General features: G+C 37.9%; 1 protein-coding gene across 1 annotated transcript; it reads right to left on the bottom strand.

The window, feature by feature from the left end:
• Nucleotides 1-25961, bottom strand: fbxw4 (F-box and WD repeat domain containing 4). Its single transcript, XM_043255809.1, has 9 exons — nucleotides 25440-25961; nucleotides 24219-24314; nucleotides 23594-23779; nucleotides 22805-22937; nucleotides 21943-22037; nucleotides 9927-9992; nucleotides 3333-3473; nucleotides 603-744; nucleotides 1-516 (listed from the first exon to the last, which is right to left on the bottom strand). Exons 1-9 carry the CDS (start codon nucleotides 25622-25624, stop codon nucleotides 382-384), a joined length of 1179 nt encoding a protein of 392 aa, XP_043111744.1. The 5' UTR covers nucleotides 25625-25961; the 3' UTR covers nucleotides 1-381.
• Nucleotides 25962-26855: the final 894 nt, after the last annotated feature.

Here is a 26855-nt window from a genome sequence, read left to right on the forward strand (position 1 = left end):
AAGAAAACAAAACACGTTTAATTGGCTCATTGTTGGAAAAATATACTTTTAGTTACAATATATCTATTATCCTATGTGCTGTGGTTTAGCATACATCCCCTCAGTGGATGTTGGCAGCTCTGAGCAGTGTTTGTTTTAGACGTCTCAGAGGTCGCTGGCAATGTGTTAAGTCCGTTAAGACTCGGGCCACAGAAGGTCGTGAACCCTGCTTGCTCTCAGGAGCCTGTGACAGGGAAAAAATATCCACCAGGCCATAACTGTATCATTAGCTGCACTGATCATCCAAAGGCAAGACGGCTACTTCCCCATTTAAGACCATCACTAAGAACTTGGAGGAGATGAAAAAAGAGCCTTAAAGTCTCAAGCAACATAAACGGATGGTTATTTCCAGGACTGGGGCGATGCAGTTCTGAAGTCAAGGGAGTAGAGGACAGAGGCCAGGGCAGCGTATAGGTGAGTGGTGTTGAAGCACAGGCTGTACACTGGGCTGCTGGTGGTGGGTGCCAACTGGAACATCTGTCAACCATTTATTACAAAAATGAATGTTACTATAGTGACACACCAAACCAAAAGGTGCTGAAGCATGCTTGCAGTTACCTTACCTGTAAACAGCGGGTTTGCCGTTTGTCCCAAAGTCGGACTACTCCGTAGTATGATGAACCGCTGGCAATCATGTGATTCTTGTCTGTCTTTATACAGTAAAGAGCGCTGTCATGAGGCTCCTCCCACTCCATCACGCACTTCCTGTTAGAAAGATAAATTCAAGGCATATTGATCAGCTGCAACAAATATATTGCTTTATTGGGTATATCAAACAATACTGTCTTTAACTTGGCAAAATTATTAAATATGTGATTTAAAAGCTACAGCAGAGGAGAGCACTTACAGGGAACAGTGACTTAACCTGTGGTCTGATCTTCACACAAAGCTGTTGAATAGGCTGCCTTTACAATGCTTTTTTTGCAACTATGTTTTCACTGTATGGAAAAGAACAGCTTGACATTCTTCAAAATATCTTCTTTTGCGTTCCACAGTCAAAAGCAGTATAATTTTAGCACCAGTGAGATCCTACTGCAATTTTTAATCATATTTAATTAATTATGTTTTAGTACATCAAGTTAACCTGAATGAAAATGAGAAATGTTGCTTTGGCAACTAGCTGAAATAAAATAAGTTTATTTCATTTAACTTTATTTCAGCTGAATTTGTTTAGTTTAATTACAAGTAACAAAATATATTTTTTTGTTTTTAGTTTAGTTTTATGGTTTATTCACACTCCTCACAGCTAGGATTATCATTATGGACATCACACAAAAAATTAAATCACTGAATCAAAATTCCAACTGAAATAAACATATAATGTACATCTATGCACATATGGACACGTTCGGAAGTACTGAAGACCATAGTTACACCAAAACTCCAGCCATTGTCACGCTATATTAGACCGTCTTAAAGCAGAGGGCCAAAGCCACCATGGCTAGCTCTCCCTGCGCGGCTTAAGGGCGAGTGTCTTATTTGCGCTGGCAGGCCACAAGGGTGAAACCTCATCCCTTGTTTACGGAAAGGGGCTTTCTTGTTTTAGAGCAGGTCGAGAAAAAAAGAGGGAAGGACAGGGCAAGTGTCTGCGCGTGTGCTGAGCCAATAGAGATCAATTCTCCATTAATGGTGTGCTGAATAAATCATGGAGAGGGAGTGTGGCTGGGCCGTGTGGCAGACAGCAGGGCAGCAGAGGCGTGCGGGAGATGTCTGGATTGCATCTTGCTGTGCTTCACATGTGTACACACATGCACTCACACAGAGGAACAAAAACCTTAAACTTGCATCATTCACAAGCAACAATTCACAATAGAGTTTAATACACGGTCAGAATGTTACCTTTAAAGGTACCACAGCCTGTCACAATGAGGAAAACTATTAAAAAGGGACATAACTTATCCACCCATAAGAGGTGCATATTAGTACCTTAAGAATAACAAGAACTCTTACATTATAGAGGTAAATAAGGTATGAGGATGTCTTTTACACAAGCAGTTCCATTTGTATAAAGTATAAATGTTGCACATTTTTGTGAGAGTGTACCCTGAAATTACAATTATTACTTAAAAACGAATATGATATTTTATGGTGTTGCTCTGTTTAATAATAATAAAAAAAACATTTTATTATGTTTACTTCTCTGTACTAATGATAAAAGTAGAAAAAAAATAGTACAACAATAAGAACATTTAACTTAAAACTGGCATGCAAGCTCATTTTCAATACTTAGTAGCGCTGATTTATATACTGTATATATTTTATTTCCATCTCTTTATTTACATTATGTTAGAAATCCTGTTCATTTTCATGTAAATATTCAAATTATAATTGAAGTTCTGTATAGAATATATATTATTGTATTAAAGGAAAAAATTTGCCAAATATATTTATTATTAGGTATCTTAATTAGAGGCTAAGCATTTATTATTATTTTTTTTTAAAGATTATGCTTTAATTCGTCATCTCACATTTCCCGAGTTTTAACTATGCAAGGTGACTTGCAAGGTGCTGAGCAATCAAATTCAGCTGAAGAGAGGTGCACATCCTCCTCAATTATTCACAATTAATCTATAAAATTTGTTTCACACACTTACCCATCATGTACAGTTTACTCTACAAGTGAATTAAAGTGCACTCTTTTTATAGATGATGACGACTTTCAGATGACTAACCGCTTTAAATCAAGACGTGCCACATATTGAGTCCTGACTGGTCTTACTGTGAATTATTGATATCTTAAGAGGGGACATTTGCCCCTCCCCAAACTCTCCAGGGCCCTCTTTCAATCACCTCTGATTTGTGTTACTTGACTGCCCATATGCGATTGTGAGGATCCCCCCTCCCCAAAGCCCTACATAGAGCCCCAGTTCACCCCACAAGCGGCTCGCTGATCCCCAGCACCCGCCCTGTTGTCCCGGAGACGCGCCGCGCCACATCAATATGGCCACCAACCGGCATGGGCCTGGGTGGGTGAGAGTCCCGCCGCAAGAGCCTCTCTCGACAAGGGGGTCCTTTTCAATCTCTCAGAGGAACAATTGTGTCCACAGACCCAAGAGGAGGCTCAAGTCTGGCTTCTTTTTTATCTAAACGGTACTCTATGCACAGGAGGGCTTATTAGATTAACAGAGAACACTAATCTTCCTCACAGGCTCTCCGAGACGTACCGGCTAACTTTATTAGTCTCAGTAGACAAGGCCAAATCTGCTGACAGCACAGGTCAATGTAAGAACTAAGCCTAATTTAACTCGAATCGCAACAGTGAGGCGCTGGAGGTTCCCAGACCTGGGCAGTACCTTGAACAGACGCGTAAATCCCAGTAGCGGATGAAAGTATCGTATCCACAGGTGAGGAGCTGGAAAGGAGACTCATAGGCGATGTCCAACACACCTGCGCCACGGCGAAACTCTGTCCCGAGAGACGACACCAGGTGACACCTGGGAGAAAGAGATAAGAGAAGAAGCTTGCAGATTATACCCTGTCAAACCTCATTGGGGAAGATTAACACATTAATAAAAACACAGACCACAACTTAAAAAGCAGCCGAGACAGAATGACGCAAACGTTGCTGGAGGCCAATCATTCCAGAGAGCGACTGGACAAGTGAGGTCATCTGCGTCTCATCGTCTGAGTATCAGTTTTATCAAAGCAATTCGGTGACTGGCAGGCTCATAAAACAGGCCATGTTTACTTGTTGGTATTGGAACATCTCCCAGTCTTCACATCTCGGAGTCAATAAAGATCTAATTTCAAACCAAACGCCTTCATTTGCTCGCTTAATCTCTTATTACCATCAAATCCCGCTATACTTGCAGGTTTTCAATGTCCATGGACCACACAAAAGATAAATTAAGTCTTGGGATGAGGAGATAAAAAGTAAACACCTTTCTGACTTTGAATGGGCTGCTAAAGCAGCTTAGTTTGGCCATAAGGTACGTTCCCAGATACGCGAGGAGTGGAAGAAAGGAGATGGAGGGCAGAAGTGGGGGGTGTCGGGACTAGCACCACGCTCCTATGATCACAGACCCAACGGGTCCACGGCGCCCTCCGCCCCCACCCGCGCCGCAGAGGCCAGATTATTGTAGAATCACAATTTCTTTGTTGCTATTTAATTCCCTCCATGACCGTGACTGTGTGCGACTTGTGGACCTTTGATACCTGGTCCCTAGCAACCATTTAGGGGAGCCCAATAGCCATAGCGACCACCCCCCACGTTCGAGGTCTCCTGTGAGCTTGTTCACCGAGGGCAGACTGGTAATCCCCAACCTTCGCTCTGGGGGAGACAAGGGGGGGTCTTTCTTAGACACAGGCTCTTTAAGAGATAGTCCCGCAGCACCAAAGGCCAAGACCCTGGTGGGCCTGAAGACAAACTCTCTTGTAGCCCCTCGGGCATCTGCATACCCATCATTTACCCCTTGCTGCTAAAATAACATGCTGGCAACAACTTGAACTGATGACAGTGCTGAACAATGGGGACAATCAATTAAATGATGCAAAACATTTGTTTGCAAAACATGCAATTTGCATCAGATATTTCTTTTTTAAGTGCTTTAGGAAATTGTGTAAACTAAGGTCAGGGGAGAGCGAGAGAGCGAGAGAGAGAGAGAGAGAGAGAGAGAGAGAGAGAGAGAGAGAGAGAGAGAGAGAGAGAGAGAGAGAGAGAGACCGACGTCTGCCTGGGACGCTCTGCAAATGTCAAAGCGTGAAGTGAGAAAAACAAGCATCGTAAAAGAAGTCCTCACATCTGTGCTCTGATTTTAAAGCCAGTAATAGCACTGTTCCAAGTACAACAGCAAACACCCAGGATTCTTAAATTGTTAGGTCACAGGTTTTTTTTTTATGCGTCCCATGTTTTTTCTCCCATTTTAGAGAGAACCTGTGAAGATTACAGGATAGAGGATAACCATATAATCTTTTAAATTACTGCATCTGCATGGCAGGCGACCTTGTTCTTTCAGCGTCTGATCTGTTTGGGAACGTGTGGCGAGACTGTCCCTTCTCCAAACGCCGTCTGATCACGATTGGTTCGATGAGAGCTTCTGATTGAGTGAAAAAAGGTTAGAGGGCTGCTAAGGAAAAATTGATCTTCGATTTAAACTCAGAGTACAGGAGTCATTTAGCAGAGTGATGGCACGTGTTTTATTAAGGTCAGAAGGTGAAATGGACAGATTAATTAAGACATGAGAGCGACTGTCCCAGTGGAGTAATACATATACAGTGTGTCTGCCAGCATTCCCTCTCAAAAGCGGTTCAAAGGCTGCCAGACAAAGGTGGTTTGCCTTCTCCTCCTTTAAGCAAAACTAGAAATTACGTAACAATAAGTGGGGCCCTATGGTGGCTTTTTTCGCAGCTCTTCCCGAAGGAGACGTCTAATGTTCAGACATGTGGAAGCTTAGAGGTCACTAACAGACTTGTCAGGGGCAACTGTGATATTTGCAATCTGCTAAAGTGATCACATGAACAATGTAGCCACCAAATACAGACAGACAAACTAGAGGGAAAAAGCTTTATTTTCTACATCCTTTTAAAGCGTTCCTCAAAGAGCAACTGACCTCAACCTAATCCTCTTTGACCCCTGGATATGTTTAAGCTCAAGCAAAAACAGCACTCAGTACTTGCAATACTTATCAACACAGTCTGAATTTGTAGCTTGTTCCGCACTGACTTTTCTAGAAAATCTGATTTGAAATGTAGAGTATATTAATTGAGAGAAAATTGTGTTTAATAAATGTAGAATTTTATATATATATATATATATATATATATATATATATATATATATATATATATATATATATATATATATATATATATTAGTAAATAAAATATGCATTTTATATATGTTGTATATATTTAATAAATTACATTTATTTTTAATATTATTAAATGCACTTAGATGTAAGAAAGAAAACAATTATTACATGCATGCAGTATTTATGGACTTTCTGCAATTGGGATTTCATATAATATATTTTTCTAATTTACATTTATAGTCTTTATAGAAGCAAAATTTAAAAAAAGGCTTTTATGCTTGCTTTTTTTCTGAAGGATCACCAACTAAATTACACAGTTAAATCTTCATATTCTTTTAAAAACTAACTTCCAGCAGCTCTAAAGACAGTTGCAAATAAAGGTCTTTCCTTTTTATGTTCTGATATTGCTTGGGAGTTTTTAAATCCCTATTCTGCACTATAAAGAATGGCATGTGTTCGTAATTAGTCATGAGTTATGGTCTCAGGGCCATCAAGAAAAATGGTGGGGCTGGCCTCCTTAACAGTCCTCTGTCTCTGTTTGACCATTTGGGCCACACACACGCACACTTTATGAAAGGGAACTTTAATGAATTGATGGATTTTGAAAAAGGGCAATGCTGAAGACATTTCTTTGGGTGTTAGATCCACAGGAAAAGGTCATTTTGAGCTAACGCTCTTGTAAGGTTAAGTGTAGAGGGTAAACTGGCACAGGGAAGCTATGGGAAACAGTCAGTGCCCTGAAAGGATGTGAGACAGGTACATAAAGAGCCCTGCTGAGGTTTTCAGGGCCTAAAACAAACAGAAATCGCATTGCGCCGTCTGCATGTCAGCCAATTTAGCCCACAGTCGAAATAACCACCAGCAAAGAGGAAAAGAAAAAAAAGAATGCCATGGAACAGGACAATGGAGACTTTTAAATGTCACACGCGTTCTCTTAAAAACAATGAGATTGCAATTTGTATAACACAGCTCTTGGTAGGATCTAGGCATTTAACCCTTTTCTTTGAGAGAAAAAAATGTCAAGAATTTCTGCCCAATTGTGAGATTCTTTGATGGCAAGAGCCCCATGAAACTTAGGGGTCCTTTTAAAGCACCACTTGTGTGTCCCTGACTCCGGCTGATCATAGACTTTTTCTCTTTAAAGAGGAGAACGACATTAAAGAAAGAACATAATTGCCATGTCCAGGACAGAAATTCTGTGAAGCTGGAAATGTTTCCAATTTCTTAATAAAGAAAGTTTAATTAAACGTTGGCACAGACAACCCAATGCATACTAAAAAAAAATCCAAAAAACCTTTTGTTAATTTTGATTAATTTTTCTCACCAAATCACGAAACTATCTTTGCACGATATAAAAAAAACCCGGAAACAATACTTATTTACCCACATTTGGTGCTTCAATCACTTTTGCATCATTTGCATACTACTACCCCCCCACCATAAAATATCACTTAATACATTTAAATTAAAGCAATATTGCAATGCATTTTGGCAAAGCAATAATTGAGCTTATTTTGTGTCTGGAGATTGTCTGTCTTAAGCCTGATCATTATTTAAGTCAAGCGCTCTTTTCAAGCGCTTGACATAAAAGACATTAGAGAAAACAACATGTTACTAGAGTGCTGGCTAACAGTAGTCAAATCTCAATGTCCCTCATACTCAAACTCTCTTCTTCACTTCCGTAATTAGTTTAAGCAGCCGGTCAGCTGGTACTGTGAGACATGAGGGTCTAAGTGATCTTGGCCTGTACATGTCCTCTCTATTATTCCTTCATCTAGTCAACAGGCCCTGCTTTAAAAAAAAAAAAACCCGAAACACCCCGATCTTTCAAGAACATGTTACAAAATGTCATCGGCTCTCGCCAGTTTCACTTGAAGTAGCCGGCATCAGGAATTTTCTCTCTCTTAGGTTATATGATGTTTAAAAATAATAATTTTGCTTTTTAACAATACTGTATATACAAGCGACATTCAATGTTTTGTGCTACATTAAAACAATTTTGACATTACAGAGTACAGTCAACAGTCTTGTGGCAAACAGGTTGGATGTTTGTTCTGATGTCGTCTATGATTGAGGTAAATGTAAGCACTCTAATGTGTCTCGTGTTTGTGCTGGTCGTCTAAGGGTTATGCTGGTGGCCCGTCTGGGAAATGTTAAAAAGGGAGACATAAGAACACACACACATACACATACACACAGCCCCCATTCCCTGTCACCCCCTGCCCCTCCACTCATCAGTCGGTTTCTCAGCCCCCTGTGACTGGCGGCTTTGTGCTCCTCACACAAGGTGCACCTGATTACTAGACGGGAACACATTATGGCAGGATACAACTGACCCTAGTGCAGCTACACAAAGACAGGAACGAAAGACAACACGACTGACTTCAGGACAGGTCACTGAATGCTCCTGAGACACTTAACACTCAGGTAATGCTCTCAGTGATAAAATGCACCCTACTTTGCATGTAAAACGGATCCCAAAAAAATTATTTACTCAAACTTCATCTGAGGTGAATAAACACACACACACACACACACACACACACACACACACACACACACACACACACACACACACACACACACACACATATATATATATTTCTTTTATTTAGTACTGTCCTGAGTAAGATAATTTGCAAGTATCTTCTGTTGTTTCTGAAGGGCAGTGCTATAATGGAAGAAAATTACATTAAAAAAAGAATACTTTAAACATTTTGTATAATCCCACTTATTTTGTTAAGGTTTTACACAGATTTATGTTTTTATATTATTATTAGAGATTAGAGGCAGTCTGATTTTTAATTTGCAAAGGATGCATTAAATTGTTTAGGCGTTTAAAATGTTATAAAACATTACAATTCATCAAAGCATCCTTCAAGTATGTAACACTGTTTACCAACAAAAATATAAAGCAGCATGATCATTTTCAACACTAATAATAAGATTTTCTCTTGAGCACCAAATTAGAAGAAATTTGAAGGATTACGTGAGACTAAAGACTGGAGTAATGACTGCTGAAAATTTTTATTACAATAATATACAAATGTAGATTTGGTGAGCATATAAGGACTCATCTCACCAAGAGAAATTTCTTGACGATATATATCATTTCTGAAAAACTGCTATGTGTTACATCAAAGCAACAAAGACTCTTGCCTGTTCACTGACTGTCACACCTCTATTTAACCTTAATTGGTTCCTAGTTTAACAGGGTTGTAGTGAGTCTAACTTGATTCAATGGCCTGTTTACCTGTGCGTGCATCTGCATTCTGATAGCCAGCCAGCCCACGTGTCCATCAAGCTGACACTGGCTACCCGCGCCTCACAGATCAAACGCAACCACACCGGTGGGTCACATTAATCTTGGCTCAACTTTTGTGTTCCGGTGTTCTATAGAACATGTGATTCCCAGGGAAATCTGTCTGGAATCGCCTCTACTCCTTCGCCACAATTTTTCCCGTCTCAGATTTCCTTGTTATTTGGTTGCCGAACTCACGGTCACCCCCCAACCCTCTTTTACTTTCCTTAGACTGACAACATGCAAGCAGGCTGAATTCAGCAGGTAAAGCTGGGGAATTACGGAAACCAGTCAGGTTGTATCAGGTTTAAGCCTGGCCTTTCATGACAGGAATTTTTAAGTCAGCTTTGAACTTCCTAAACAGAAAAGACTCAGTTGAAGGGATAATGGAGTAGCTTCCATCATCATGATAAGGTTCTACTTTCACTTTGTGTGAAATTAACAGTTTAAAATAGTAACATTAGACATATACATTTTTGAGCTTTAGACAAGTAGAAACAACATTTTACTGAATGTTGTTATGAATGCCTGTGCTTTTAAACATAAGATTTAAAATCTAGCAGTAAATAGACAGGAAGTGGAAAACACAAAACAACTTTATGGCTATCAATTTACACATAACATGTTCCAATTAGTAATGTAAAATAATAACGATAATGATATCGATTTTTTTGCTTTTGGCACAGTGTCTTAAAAACAATATGCAGACAAAACAAAAAATGCATTACAAAAAAAAATGGAACACATAAAACATGTTCCAGCAACAGATAAGTATAACTACTAATTCTCAAAAAAATGAGTAAAATAAAATAAAAAAACAACCATGTGAGAAATACCTTTCAGTGTCCCAGATGCGAAGAGGAGCAAAATTCTCACAGCAGGCTGTTCCTGTCACAAAGTTGCTGCAAAGACATAAAGATCTTTAGCACTGACTGCAAAATGCACGCATAAACGATTAAATGTTTTAAAAACTACAATAATACCATAATTACATTTAAAAACCTTTACAAAATCTGTACAAATCTGTGCTTAAGAGTTTTCAGCGCTTTTCAGAACATTTTCTCAAATAATCCTTGTTCCAGAATCGAATGTTTTTAGCATTTAAATACTGAGCAGGTGACGTAACAGTGGAGTAATAGTTTGGCTCCTGGAGAGAATACACACAGCGCATTAAAAACAAATTTTGAAAAGCGAATGGAGTGTAGCGAGGTGTAAAGAGTGGCTGAAGGGTATGTAGAGACAGCGGATTTGTTCACAGATGTGTTTTCGTTCACGAGACATCTGGGGAAAAACCTGACGAAAAAAGAAAAGGAAACAAAAACACTCAGATGCCCTCTTCTTAGTTGGGTGACAGGTTGAAATTAGTTGAGCAGGTACGGGTGGGCGGGTGTGTGAGTGCAGCGGTTTTGACCTGTGTGATAGTCAGGGATTAGAGCCCTCCTGGACAGCTGGGATTGGCGGGCGAGGCTCAAGGCTCTCCTGCTCCCTGCATTGTGTTCGGAGGTGAGCTGAACAATAGGGCCCTCACACTAGTGAACACACAGGAATGTGCCTGTTTTAGCACTCAGGTATTCCTACAATGCCCTGCTGGGATGGTCTCTTTCATTGACAGAATGCTTTCTCAGTCTCTGTGCCAACTATGTAAAGTGTGTGTGGCGTCAACGCGCCTCGCAGCGAATGCTTACTGACGCACCACGCGAGAGGCACGTAAAACTAGACGAATCACAAAGCATCTCCCTCTCTCACATACTTTCATACCTCTAGAGAAAACCCAGAGAAAGAGCAGGGGGCTCTATGCCCTCCCACTAACATCAACCAAAGAAACGGGCTTCACAATAGAATACCAGTGTGGCCTCAAATTAACAACCAGCCCGTGTGAATAAGCTCTGTAGCGCCTGGTGTCCAACTCCAAACCCCCAGCACAAAAACAGAGGGACAGTGACCCTTCATCTCACTCACACACGACACACATACAACATACAGAGTCTGACTGTTAAGGCCCTTTCACACCAAGGATAATAATCATCATAATGAACACACAGCTCTAAAATCTTTCTACATTTAAAATAACATACCACAAGCACAATGATGGAACGATATTACTTTTGACGCTAGAAAGAATCTTAATTCAGAATTCATTATGGTTGTACCTATAGATGATAGTATCCTGTATCGACAATAGTCAGGAGACAATGCCTGAGGTTAATGCCTTTGATGATAGGAAGACAATGATTATTATTATTATTATTAGGCTAGTACTATTAGCTGGCTAGTATCATTATCTTATTAAAGGGTTACTCCTCCCCAAAATGAACATTTTGTCATTAATAATTCCCCCCTTGTCATTCCAAACCCTTTGTTCATCCTTTAGAACACAATTTAAGATATTTTGGATGAGAAGCTTTTGACTGTCACACAATTCAAGGATACATTTAAAAGTATTCTTGTTGCTTCCTAACTTTGCAGTTGACCTGGCAGATGGACTATTCTGAAGACGTCTTTCATTCTTTTCTGGACCTTGACAGTGTTATTTACTTGGCAGCCAATGAGACAGTCAAAAGGCTGCAGGTTTTCATCCAATATATCTTTAATTGTGTTCTGATGTCAAATGTAGTTATTACGGGTTTGGAATGACATTTGGGTAAGTGATTAATGACAAAATTTTCGTTTTGGGCTGGAGTAACCCTTTATTTAATGTTATTTAAGGTCTTCTTTGTTCCATCATATTTCAGTTTCAGTTCAGTTACAGTGTTGCTGTAAAATAACCAAACACACACAATTCTGTTGAGTTCATAAATGTAATGACCAATGACAGTCGATTCAGATTAGTCCTCGCTGCAACACTGGAGCTTTGTTGTTTAGTACATGATCTTGCGGACTGAATTTTGCTCTCTTGTGAATTCTCTCATGATGGAGCATATCCTCCAACACTAGAATTCACCCTAACTGAGGATAAAACTGCAGTGTGCGCTTACTGTATATTGGTGTGGGTGCTAACATAGCTATCTTTTCAATGTCAGATTTGAACGAAAAGGTGTGCTTGCTTTCAACGTTTCAACATTTGATGAAGCAAAAACAACAACCGATCATTAAATAAGCACCAAACAAAAACCCAACACGCTGAGATATGCAAGCAAAATGCGAAGCCATTTTTGGTGTGAAAAAGGAGGAAAGAAAGAGAGAGCGCGCTACTAAAGTTGAGGGAACATGAGCTCTCGTCTGTGATGGCTTCAGTTGGTTTGTTCATTGAGGGCCCAAGCATATTGGCAAAGACAGCCATGGCAGCTGTCAACCCAGTTAGCGGTGGCCCATCAACCATATTCAGCTCGCCTGGCCAGTGCTGGCATTTTAATTACTGTTGGGTAAACTCATTTGCCCCAATGAAGGCCGTGCGCCCTAATAGAATATGCAGGCTGCCTGACCTTTGAACCCGTGTGACACAAGATACAATAGGGGCAAGGCCAAAGCTCTCTCTTCCCAGCCCTTATTACTCTCTATTACTTCAATTACTTATCCCTCAGTGAGTCCGATTGTGAAAAAGCACAAGGGAGGGAGCGAAAAGGAGAAAAATAGAACACCACAATTAAATACATTTTTGTCTCCCAGACAAGTTCTGATTGATCTGAAAGGAACTCCTAGTGATATTATAGCTGTAAAAGGTCAAAGCCTCTCTCTCGCCTAATGTGCCTCCACCTTCCCTCGACCTTATGCCCCCCCTCTAAACCGAAGAGCACGGACAATCTCCCTCCAAAGCCCCCGGCCGACGCTGCCCACCCCGAACCCCAACTCCTCTGCCCCAAAAAACCCAGCACGCCTCAGGATCATTAGAACATGTCAGGGGTTCACTGCCAACACAACCATTTTGGTAACCTAATCAGCTGACATCATTATTCGAGGAACTGTGCAGCATGAAATTAGTGCCGGGGTCACACAAACTTTAATTCAGCCCCTGCTGGGAGAAGAACTCCACAGTAACAACATTGTTAGGGCCAAACCAACACAAGCAACCACACGTATTGGGTCAAGACCACCGTAAGCGTTTTCCGTACCAAACCGCACACACCACTAGAAATGTGCCGAGTGTACCAGAGAGGTATAATGGGATGTTTGTTTAAAGGATAAAACTAAAATCGTTACATAATTTTTGATGATTTTGTACATGTTTATTTGTATGTGGAATGCAAACTACATGTTTGAAAAATTCAGTTGAATTCAGTTTTGGCATCATAGGAATAAATTACATTTGGAATTACATTAAAATACAAAATACCTATTTTAAAATTTTATTTTGAAGCAATATGTAAAATATTACTTTTTAAGATCAAATAAATACATTTTCCATGAGCATAACAAACTTTCAAAAATGTATTTTTTTTTTTACAGAGCACATTGATTGAAATGCCAAGAACAATAGTAAAAATATTGACATTTTTCCAGATAAATTAAATAAAACTGATAATAGAGATGCTACTAATTATATAAAAATATATATATATTTATATTTTCAGCATTATGGCAGTCAGTCGTTAAAGTGTTATTAAAATTCTAAAAAAAGGCTTTAGTTTTCTATGCAAAATTATATTTTGTACACATGCAAACCAAGTCAACTAGTCAAGCTTGAGATGGAATCAGCTTAAACCAGCTTATCCAAGAAAAATAAAGAAAAGAAAAAGAAAATAGTTTGTAGAAATTGGCAATTCAGTTCCATTCAATTCAACTCACCTGTTACCTCAAATAGCAAATTTCTACTTGATTTAACCAATATAGATTAGCTTGGTTGGTATAAATTAATGTTTTTAGGTGTTAAATAACACTTTCCTGCATAAACCACCTAATTTGAATCATTTACGGTAACCTTTTTTCTCTAGTGTAAAGACTTTTTAGTTGATTATCACAATAATTCAATATCACAACTTCTATTACTATTCATATAAAAAATAATAGAATTTTTTTTTAAACTTCCTCAATTAAAAATATAGCAGGTAAATTGTCATTAATTTTCTAATTATTATCATAAATAAATTATATTTTAAACACAGTGAAATAAATCTATTGACCCCAAATGCATCTCAGTCTGTCCTAAAGGCCCATGGGTAAAGACCGGGTTCAAAGGGAGTTTAACCCCCCGTGCATTGGCCTTGCAGTGGATGTTGTTCATTTGTTATAGCTGACCCCTGGCTTTGTTCAAGGGGATGTTAGAGTGCTTTCATCTTAGTCCCTAAATATGTTTGAATTGAAAAGGGTTATGATGTATTTATATTGGCTGAAGGAACACAATAGACAGGGTCTTTCTCTTTCCCTCTCTGTGTCGACCCTCCTGCCCTGTCCTCCAGCCCAGCTCCCCCAAGCCCCTCTCCCGCCCCCCTGTTCAGCTCACACCCGAGTTCACAGACCTTTTGGCTTTCTGTTCATGTCCCCTGCATCTGAGGTCAGAGGAACATTCCATACACCACCTTTTGCTTAGCCGAGTGGAACAGCACCACATCAAATTAGACCAAAAATACACACACACACACACACACACACACACACACACACACACACACAAAAAAAGCCATGAGAAAGTCAGCAGCTAGTTTACGCAGACCTCATCACCTGCCACAAATTAAAATCACACATTTATCAGGACATCAGATAATTTAAAAAAATGTGCTCGTTGTGAACAAGCTATTGATCTAAAACAAATTTGACAATTTAAATTAAACCTCACTATGCTATAGAATTACCAATATTTTGCTGTGACTATATTTTTAACCATAAATAATGGTTTATGTTTTATTAGAATCAGACGTAACTGAAAAATTACTCACTGGGAATCAGTTGTGAACTCAGTAATAGACAGAGTAAATCTAATACTAATTGCAATCTAGTTTGAGAATGAGAATCTCTTTGACTAATAATTAAAAAAAAAAAATCAATCCGTTCAATTTGTTCATTTATTGTGTTTGCTTTTCCATATAGCCGAAAGATATTTTTTCCAAAATTGTTGTCAGGCTTTTTTTTTTTTTTCCCCTCAGTCACAGCCTGGAGCTCTATTTATGATGCCCTGGATCTGCGCCACTTGTGCTAGTACTGTTATTTCCATCTGGAGCTACAAGCTGCAGCAAAATGCTTACGCATTTTGACGCAAAACAGATTTGACACAGATTTAAAATTTTCACTGTCAACAAACAATATTTTAAGTTAAATGTGATCTATTTTAGTACCGTGACAATGTACCTGAATGTCAACAGTCTTAACTCTACGGCTAAGAAAGCCACAGACACAGAGCTGAGCTCCCGAGCTAACTTCTGAGCAAAAAAATGCTTTTAAGGGAATAACAAAAGTTTCCATCTCAAATGCGCCTGGGGAACACCTGTATGTGGCATGTGTGTAATGATCTGCTTGTGCAAAGCCTGCATAGAAGGGGCATATTGACTGCAATTATTCAGGACACCACCTGCAGTCAGAGGCTATAGCTCCCATGCTGTGCTTTCAGTAGTAAGCGCCCTGTATTTAACGTGTGGGAACGCACATTCTGTCCGTTATCGCTTTATTGTTGCAGACTCTTTCTTTTCTCGCTTTCTTTCTTGTTTTTGCCCCTTTTTTAACTAATTGAATTCTTGACTCCTAAGACACGGCTCGCCCTCCCAGCCTTAAGAGAGAGAGAGAGAGAGAGAGATGAGAAGCAAAATGAATGACATGAATTTCACTCTTTTTTCTCCTTCTCTCTCTCTTTTTGCTTGAATGAGGTGGAGCAAAGGGGGTGAAATCGGGGCGGGGTGAGCTTAGGGTGGTATAGAGGAGTGCGTCTCGCTGTACTTTCATACTGAGGGTCATAGGTCACGCTCCCTCCGTTTGCCAGAGAGTGGCGTTTTGGGGGCGGTTTATCCAACAATCATTTTCTTTGGAAAATTTCAAAGGCAGTACCCCTGCAACATCTTTGTAGTTGTGCTTGACCAACTCTAAACAAAACAGGCCTCCCCAAAAAGAAGCCTTTCTCGCTTCTCCTCGGGGTTGCTTCTCTTTTTGACGCTTGCGCCCTGTCCCTTTTCATCCTCCCTGCCTGGTCGCTGCAGGCTCATTTCGACTACTAAGGTAGTGTGCACTGTGCTCTTTGAGGCAGTTCGATAGAAGCAACGCCTCTGTCCAATGTGACGTGACCTATCCCATCATAAAATTATCAATATCTGCTATCTGTGTTTAGATTCCATGCATACGACATTGATTAGCCATGTTTAAAAACTCCCTGGGTGATGAACAGACACTAATTTATGCGCAATTTGCTTCGGCCAATAGGGACAAACGCATTTGATCATCCAAGTGAGGCCTCTCCATCTAAACTATAATTACACCACGTCCAAAAAGCTAAACGAATATAATTCTCTCAAGATCGGTGAGATGTGCATGTGATATTAACAAGACCAAATTACACCTTTCAGGCTAACAATTACACTTCTTTTCTACTTTCTCTGCAATTAAAGTGCTGACATCAAACTAAAATCAGATGAACCTAAACCCCACTTTATATCAAACAAGCTAAATGAACTAACTGACAGACTCTGTACTGCATGAGTGTGCGATATATGCAAGAGCTGACGTACCTTGCATATACTCTGGCTAGAGTTACCCAGGCCTGGATGGATTCATTCCAGACTCAACAAGTCCCATCTTGTTGGTTAAAATCTGTCATGTCTGACACTACAGGAAACTATTTATCACAAGAGGCGCTCCCTACTAATTCTACATCTAGTGGTAAAAAGAGAATGACAAAAACTTGAAATACGGTCAGACAGACACGAGCAAAGGATGTCTGAATGAAAACACATATAACCTCCAGTGCCTGCTATATTTAGGTGAAATAGTTTCGTAATCATGACATTATATAAAAGATTAATCGCATTCAAAATAAAAGTTTTTGTTTACATAACATATATGTTTGTATAATGTGTATATTTATTATGTATATATAAATACAAACACATGCATGTATTTTTTTTAAGAAACATATGTATATATGTTCAGTATATATTTACATATACGAATATAATTGTTTAACATGTGTGTTTATATATAACATAATAAATATACACAGTACACAACATTTTGTGACAACACTAGTATTAATACATTAAAATTGTACAAATAATAGTAATGTAATGAGTCAAACAATACAGTAAAAAAAACACGTTTGTTCAGAAGTCTAGGGTCAGTAGGCTTTTTTATGTTTTTGAAAGTTTTAATGGTTATGTTCACCAAGGCTATGTTAATTTGGTAAAAATATATTAATACTTTGAAATATAACTTAAAAATAATGGTTATATTTTAAATATAATTAAAAAAACGTTTTTTTATATAGTTCAAAATGCTATACTTAATATTGCTCAATAACCACTTATACAATATTTTTTGTGGAAACCTTAAAATCTTAAGGATTCTTGAATAAAAAATGCAAAAGGGCATTTTATTATTATTTAGAAAATAGATAATAAATGTCATGTCTGATCACTTTACTGCAGCAAAAAAAAAAAAATTAAAATCATTCATCAATCATTCTGACTCGTAAGAGGTAGTGCATATTAACTTCTTGAAAGACAATTAATTGATCATCATCAAATTAAACAATTACATTTGGAAGGAAAAGTAATTTGATTTCCATTGCATTGCCTTCATCTATTTCACCCAGATTTCATATGTAAATACGAACAGGAATGTGGGAGTATATCTGGCGGAATAAAGAATTAAACCTTCATTTTTTAACCCATAACACAGCTCTTGCTTATTCCTTAATCACACAGTTTGCTAAGAAGTTTACATATGGTGATTATGAAAGAGAGTATGCAGGTTAATTGCCATGTAAACTGTTTTTAGCTTCAATTAGAGCAACTGAAAGAGTTGAGTAAAAAAAAGAAAGAAAGAAAAAGGAAAAAAAAAAGCTGCAGCTTTCTCCTCTGAAAGTCACATTACCAACTGAACAAGTCATTCCGGGTCCTAAAACAGTGTCCTCAAGATAAAATGTATGCTAATCAGAGGCCATTAGTAGCAATCAGGGCCTTTGCTCACACTGGAGCAGATGAATCAACATTTGGGGTGAGAGTCTGTAGTCTGACATGGCAGACAAAGACTAGACTGAGATGGGGGAATGGAGGGGGGATGATCTAGTCTAGCTCACGGGTTACAGATCAAGAATCAGGAATCATTTGGGCTTCTGAGAATACCGTTTTTTTCCTTCAACATGGCCGCTGCTGTCTCTTTGATATGAGATTGTAAATGGAATTCAGAACAGAAGAGCAACCCACTGGAGTGAAATGAGAACAATGCAGGGAGCCAGAGTGCCCATTACCTTCGCAATGGGAGAGGGGCCTTTTTTTTTGGAGCGGTCTGACAGCTAAGGCTGGGACCGCTAGCCATATGACACCATTTAGGGAACTTCAGAGCTAGCGTTCACATTGCAACATCAGCTGTGAAAGTCAAGCAGTCGCCGTAGAGTTCTTCAAGTCTGCGCAGGACCACCGCTCGCACGCATTACGCTCTGATATAACTAGTGAAAAACCTGAGAAGATGGTCCAATATGAAAGAAATAAAATGCAGTGAAAAACCCAGGTGCCTAATATTGTAAAAGCAATCTCAAGGGCCACTGGATACGGTTAGGATCAGTGACTGCAAAAAGATAGACGACAGTCAGCCTTGGCATTTCACTCCGGCCGGAATATCCTACTAACAGACCTTCAGATAACGTTCCTTGGAAAAAATGACGGCAAAAAGGGAAGGAGGGTTACGGAACAGATGAGGAGGGAAGGTTAAAAAGAGAAATACAAATCAGAGCCTGAACAAATGGTGTCGGGAAAAAAAGAGAGAAGGGCTATATTTTCTTCCACGGTTCTTTTGTTTTATACACAAGTGTGATTCTACATTGGGTTGGAACAATACAGCCCCTAACACCTGAGTGTCAGAGGCGACCATATGCACACTCTTTCGACATCTTTCTCTCTGTTCTCTCTCTTTTCTTTGTCCCTCACCCCTTCTCTCGGACCCGTTGCTCACTGCAGCGTCTCCTCTCTTGCTCCTTGTCCTTTAGATACCTCAAGCGTGAAGCTGGAACAATTACATTTGCAACACAAGGGCTTGCCATCTATTCCTTTAGGTTTCCAAATTAAAACACACTGTGTTATCACTATTTTGAAACCCTCTCCGTCTACGGTTTCAGCTCCTCACTGTCGCAGCAGTGAAATCAGAACACACTCTCAATTAGAGGACATCTGTTGCTCTTTCTAATTGGTGAAGCTTAAACACATGAAACAGAAAATCTGGAGAGGAAATTAAACTTTTAACCAAACTGAGCAGGCTATGTTAAGAGCATGTTATTCAAAATCAAACTGTGGAAGTGGACTTTTTTTCTTACAATTTGTATGTGCTTTACAATATTACAAAATTAAATATTACAATAATTATTGCAATAAATAACTACATCTTTATTTCTGCTTTCTAAACACTGATTGATACACTACATATTGATAGCTAAAATGACACGGTGTCAACTTAATGAAAAATAAAATACTTTCTAATATACTATTGTTCAAATGTTTGAGATTGTAAGATTAAAAGATGTCTTAATGTTTTTGAAAGAAGTCCCAAGACTGCATTTATTTGACTAAAAATACAGCAAAAACCTTTAACATTGTGTAATTTATTCCTGTGATGGCATAGCATATCATTAATCCAGTCTTTCGATCTTTCAAAAATCATTCTAATATGCTGATTTGGTGTTGATTTGGTTATTATCAGTACAAAAAAGTCCCCCCCAATTATTTTCTGATGAATAGAAAGTTCCAGAAATCAGCATTTATCTGAAACAGAAATGTTTGGTGACTATGTCTTTACTATCACTATTGGTCAATTTGCTTGCTAAATAAAAACGTACAATTCTTATGAATGGTAGTTTATTTACAATACACGTGCAATATTTACATCCCTCATTATAAAAAGATAGCAATAGCAATATGCGTTTGGTCCAAAGGCATCAAAAAGTCTGAAAAACTTTTTAAAATTTAGTTGACGCCTTAATTTCAAGTCAATTTTATCAACTTCTCCCACCGTCGATATGTGTAAAGAAGTGTGGTCCATTATCTAGGTCCAACAGTCTGTTTCAGAGGCCTGCTATTTCAGCCATCAAATTGGAGAATTAATGATGTGGATAATCGTCTCTTATTCTGAAATCTAAATTCTTGGCTGAGGAGACGGGGCAGTGGGGATTAATAACTCGGCTGAGTGACTAAAACTGCGTTGAACCATTGCATCTGCTCAAGTAGCAGCGGCTTTCTTCCGCTACACGCTGGCCTTGTCGTGACAAAAGATGAGAGCGTGGCTGAGTCAGTCTGTCTTTTAGTGTCTCCCAGCGCACAGTGTTTCCATTCCTTCAGCAGTGCTGTGAAGGTGCGTTTGACGGATCAGGGGCAGGTGGAGGCTCCGCGCTAGTGTTACAGCTTCATGTGCCTGCGTGTCATTAAGCGTGTGGGAGTATACATGGCCGAGCAATCAAAGGCAGCAGGAGCAAAGGCAACCCCGCTTCACCATAATATCCTGCACGTTTTTTTTCCTCTCTCCCTCTTCGCCTGTCTCACTCCATCCCACACTTGTTTAAACAGCTCATCACATCGGGAAACTTCCCAGATGTATTGAGGGAGAAACGGTTAACCAGTTGTAGACTGAAACGGCATTCTAAAGTTCAAAAGTCTGTAACGATTTGTCAACTGGACGGTTCAACACATTTCTGTGTTTAAAAAGTCAAGAAACACAAAGAAACATTCGATGATGTATCGCCGCAGAGCTGAGAAGCGGGAAAACATTGTAGGTACATTTGAGAGTTATAGGCCCACAGAAAGGCTCTTTTTTCACACCACGAGAGGGCAAAATTCTGCTTTCTAAGCCTTTAGGGGCCGGGATCACATTCTTCTCCATCTGCATTTCAGAGGTGTGAACTAATTGACTTCAAAGCAATGGCATGGCAATAAATTGAAGAGTATGTATTAAAAAAGGGTCTGGCCACCTGCTTTGGGTTGCCCTGTCTATGACCACTTCACCTCACGAGCCGTAACGATGCCACCACCCCCACCCGGCTCTTTTAAACCCACTGATATATTCATTATTTGAAAGATCTCAAATTCTCTTTGATGAAAGCTAAGGTTGATGTTCAGGTCTGTTGGTGATTCATATGGTGAGAAGAACAGAGGAAACCAGCGAGTATGCAGTATGCTCCAGAATCGAACACATAAGATGGACTGTGAAAGTGGAAGCATTGTGCATATAGAAGGAAATACTTTGTATGGAAGAAAAAAAAAAGGATCGCTATGAGGATGGTGATTAAGATTATTGATGCCATAAAAGCGGTTGTATTTGACCTAGAAATAATGCAAAGCATAAATATTGCCTCTTTCTATTTTCATCATAGTGTTTCTTGAGTGAAATTAATCAAAATTTAAAAAAAAAAATCTTTTTATTTCCAGGTTTAGATTTTGAATCTAAAATATTACATTTGGTCTCAGGCAGAATGTTACAAAAATATCCTTTTAAAGGGAGATTTTAACCAATAATGAAAATTCTATCATTAATAATTCACCCTCACGTTGTTCTAAACCTGTATGACCTCTATCTACTGTGGAACATAAAATAAGAAATTTTATGTCTCAAAACTGTTGGTAACCAATAGTTTGTGTTTCACAAGAGAAGCTCATTTAGGTTTTGAATGATATGACTTTATAAAATATTGAAAATTAATTTATTACTGAAAGATAGGTCTTGAGTAGACTATATTGTAAGCATTACTTAGACTCTTAAGCACAGACTAGACAAATCTCTGCATGAGTAGAGACTTACCATAGAGATGGGCTAATGGCCACTGACCACACTCTGTCATATGTGGGGATTGTATGCAAGCACTGTCCAAATCGATCAGGAGTCAGAGCCCAAATCTAAAATGAAATTACAAACAGTACAAAAATCAGAAGTCAGTAAGACATTTACCAGCACTCCTGTTCCAAGGTTTTTGTTTTTAAATAAATAATAATTAATAATTTTAAATAAATAATAATTATATTCAGCAATAAAAGCAGTTTATTGAATAGATAGAACATAACTTTTATATTGTTACAAAAAGTATATTCAAATAAATGCTGTGCTTCTGAACTTTGTGTTCATCAAAAAAAACCTGTTTATAAATTAAACCAAAAACAAATCATTATAAAATGTTACAAATTATTAAAACCTTTTTTTTCTGATAAAATTAATGCAGTTTTGTGAATGTAAGACGCTTCTTTCAAAAAGAGTAAAAATAAAAAAAATCACCTCTGAAGCATGAGTTTGAACGTCTTTCTAAAGTGTTTCTTAAATATTTATAAGTGCTAAGAAGATAGGATGATTCTATACTATGACATCATTCCAATAAATAGACCAGCCAAACAGTAGCACAGGGTCAAGGCAGCCTTCAATATAACTCTAATTTAATACATAATTGAATAGGTGAGACTGAATTGGACTGCGTCCAAATTTATAGATTTAAAGATTTACTTCCTGTAAGAAAATTATTTTATAACTGTACACGTCATTTTCAAATTCTACAGAAAGCCACACAGTGAGTGAAAAGAAACCAACGCAAGAAGCCTAGTCATGGACATACAGTAGCTTCCATATTTACTTAAATTAAAACAAAAGAAAAAAAAAATCAAGTGCACAATCTTACCTTTGCGGTCTTGTCTCTGGAGCCACTGACTATCACACCCCCTTTACAGTCAATGCAGTTCACCTCCTGATTGTGACCATAATACTCCACAGAGTAATCACTTCCTCTGTCATGAATGATTATTTTACCATCGCTGGAAAAGAAATGAAAGAAGAAAAAAAAATGTAAGAAGAGCAATATAGCAAATAAACATCAATATGATATAATAAGAAAAATCTTTGCTGTTCAGGATTTTATTTTAGGATTAACTCATTGGTTTTGCCTAATTAATTAACTCAAGTCTTAAGAGAATTTATGTGTGTTTTTTGTAAATATATGTAATGAATTATTTTATATCATTCTGTACTTTACTGTACTGTTCTGTACGTGTACATTCTGTAAACAAAATGTGTAGTAATAGTATTAATGACGTATTATTATTGTTGTTTTATAAAGCAAACTATCCCAAACAATCAAACTATAATGGGTGGAGGCACTATAACGCAAAAAAGAAAGGAGAAAAAAAAAACATAGTGAATTCCTGCTTTACCATTCAAATTAAGAATATTGGTCACTGATAGTCTTTGTGTACTAATGGAAATCTGTTTCCATTTAAAAAATAGTGTAAAATAGTATTTTATTCTATTCAGTGACTATAAAATTTAAAGAAGTAATAAAACATTATAAATTTCAAAATAAAATGTATTTTTTATTATTATAAATTCTGTTCATATGTCTCCTGACTTGGTAATTATAATAAAAAATAAACAAACTGAATAAAATAAATGACTGAAAAGAACACAGATTTACCCTCCTGCACTGATAAGGTGTGTGTCTGTCAGAGTGAATCTGCACACGTCTTCTTGGTGTCCCGAGAACAGGGCCACTCGATTGTTCTGCAACTTTCCCCCCTTAGCTCTCAGATGGTACGCACTGATGTTTGCAGCCTGAGAGAGATACAGCACATCACAGTCCAGCTGTATCCACGGCAACAAGCTGTGGGCGAACAATCAAGGAATGGAAATTACTCCTACACATGTTTTTTCTGTAGTTCAATCTGTATCTTGGGGCTTAAGGTGACGAGGAGGCTAATAAAAAAACACAATAATGTCTTGTCCATATTGGCAAGGTCAACTACACACCCAAAGTCAGAGAATAAATGTCTGAAAAATATGTATTTTGGGGTTGGACAACGAAAGTATGACATCTTCCAACTAACTTTTTTAAATGTTTTTTTCCATTCTCCCTTTCAAAGTATGGGTTGGGTCACGTTATAACCATTTTATTCGACTAGTTTTAGTAGTTGTATTTTGTATATGGCTAGTCCTTTATAGACAGTTTCAGTTATTTTTGCTTCCAAGAATTGAAGTTAAATGCAAAGTAAATGTGACTGTAGTTTAAATATTATGTCTATTAAAAACATAAAATAACTTACTTAATTTTCCATTTTAAAAGAACTTCTTTACGACAGACTCCATGGATCCAGTTGTGAGACACCCTCACTCTGTCTTTAAGAGGAATAGAAGGGCACCTAAAAAAATTGAAGAATGTTTGAGCTATTTAAGCTGTTTGATTAAAGAAAAAAAAAAAAAAACTACTGCATTCATGGTCAGAAGTTATACGCTGCTTCTTTATGTAGGTTTAGGTCCAGCAGACTGTAGACAGAAATGCACACTACATATATAAATTATTATATCATGGATTTAAAAATACACAGAACTGTTTATTTGTCATTTGTGTTAATGATATAGCAGGAACATTTAGTAATAACTTTAGCTAGCATAAGTGAGACTATCATGCAAATGTTTATTACTTGACAGTTTTCACAAAAAGGATATTTCTCTGGGGGTTTAAATCTTTCTAACGCTATCATCAAAGTTTGTGGTTAATGTCTTAATTCAGTTTAAAATCAGTCCCTGATTTATGCGATTTAAAAATGTTAAAACAAAAACATTCAAACATCATAAAATGCTACAAAACCCATATATTGTCCATAAATAATAAAAATGTTTTTTGTGGAAATTTTTGTGGAATGGTTGAGCTTAGAGCATGACAAATAAAACCAATCTTAAAATGTGTATAAAAATTAAGAAAGTGCAATGTATTAATATTACTGCTGTTGTTTTTCTGCAGATCGTAAAAACATGTATTTTTGAGGGTCACAGATGTAAGGGTTTCCCCCATTTTTGGTAGTAAAAGGACCATTTTGAGACTTTTATCTTACATATTTGTGATAAGAAATTAACAGAATTATACGAAAAAGGTGCGTGTAAACTGAACAAATATTCGTCCTTAATACATTTTTGCGGCATATCAAAGTTCGTTTTCTTGGAAAGTATCTGTGCTAGTTCAGTTTGCCCTAATCTAAAAAAATTACACGAATAAAAAACAGGATGACTACAATATTCTATTCATCTTATAAATGTTGCATTTTCCATTTGTTGTCTTCCATCTTACGTAAAGATTGCACCTGTAAACAAAACCCACGTGACTATCAGCGTACGAACGGAACTGAATCTCAACGTACGCTGTTTTTATTACGTCACGGACGCTATGAACGCCCGCTGCCCTACGCAATCTACGTAGTTCTGTTATTCTACGCGTAGGCCGAGAACTGTTAGCTAGCATCACAGCTAGTGTATCTCAAAATCCTTACAGATCTATTCCTTGTCGGGTCAAACCAGTGTTAATAATGTCTTTAGCTATTTTCCTCCAAACAGCGTCCCTGCAGATGAACATGTAGCTTCTCTTGCACGCTTGAGAGAGGCGGCAGAGCGATCTGGGATCCAGATAGGACAGGACGAGAAAGAGCACATCCTCGGGTAACTGAAACAGAAACATCGCGGCGTCTTCTCCAGATCAGCGCCTTTCCCCTTTTCTTTATCACGCTGTGTCTGCCTCCACTAATATGAAGGGTATTACTGAGAAGACACTCGTCGATTTGACGCAGGAATACGCAGAAGCCCATGTTTTTCTCAAAGCGTGTAGTCACAGTAAGCGAAGGAAGCCATCACAACCAGTGGAGTCACGTGATCCACTAGAGCCAGTGACTTAAATCCATCCGGTTTTCTGTGGTAGCCTACTTTTCATTCAGCTGTATGCATGAACAGTCGCACAAGCTCATCAGTTTCTGGTAACTTTATAATAATATACCTATATGCCCTTTTGTTGATATCTTTGTCTATCTATCTGCCCTTTTTTTATATATATATAATTGCTTCTATTGCCTACCTCATTTGTACGTCGCTTTGGATAAAAGCGTCTGCTAAATGACTAAATGTAAATGTAAATATGAAATTATGAAATAAATTTGCATATACTTTATAAATATTGACATATGAACAAAACCGTTATGAAAAGCAGGAAAAGGAATCTGTTTTTCCAAAGACAAATGCAAGATAGATACTATTTGGGGATGCATATATAGCATTAGTTTGTAATTAATTTGTACCCTGTATGTATGTATGTATGTATATATATATATGCACTTTTACCATGCACAATAAAGAAGTCCACAAAGAGCATATAACGTCTCTCTCCTAGTCAGTGATGAGCAAGATTATGACACCTTGGAAATGTGAATTTCATTTCTAATGCTTTCTTTTTTTTATTTAAAAAATAGTAAATAAAATATCACAGCCTGGTTTCTGTATAAGCATGTGTTTTGTAGCACATGAGATTGCTACAATAAAAGATTCGGGAAAAAAAAGATGCCGAAAAATAATAAGATGTCCTTAAGTTGCACGCAAAAAACAAACCCTGAAAAAGAACTTGTATCAGAGAGGTATAGAAAAAAAACGTCATAATTTAGATGCATTTTCACTTATATAGTAAGCCATTTTACACCATTATATGCTAATACATTAAAGCTACAACAATGAATGGCTGTATAACATGTTTAAAGCCTGCACATATTAAAAACATTTTCGCTTTATCTCATAGATTTGTAAAACTATTTGTCAGAGCAACCGAAAGACGTGCAATAAAAGATGCATTTCACAGTCCACACACAGAATTGAGGTTTGTTATTATTCGTCTTCTCCTCTCATCTCTTGTACCTCTATAGACGTTA

The sequence above is a fragment of the Puntigrus tetrazona genome, chromosome 13 (genome assembly GCF_018831695.1).
Source record: "Puntigrus tetrazona isolate hp1 chromosome 13, ASM1883169v1, whole genome shotgun sequence".
Taxonomy (NCBI): Eukaryota; Metazoa; Chordata; class Actinopteri; order Cypriniformes; family Cyprinidae; genus Puntigrus; species Puntigrus tetrazona.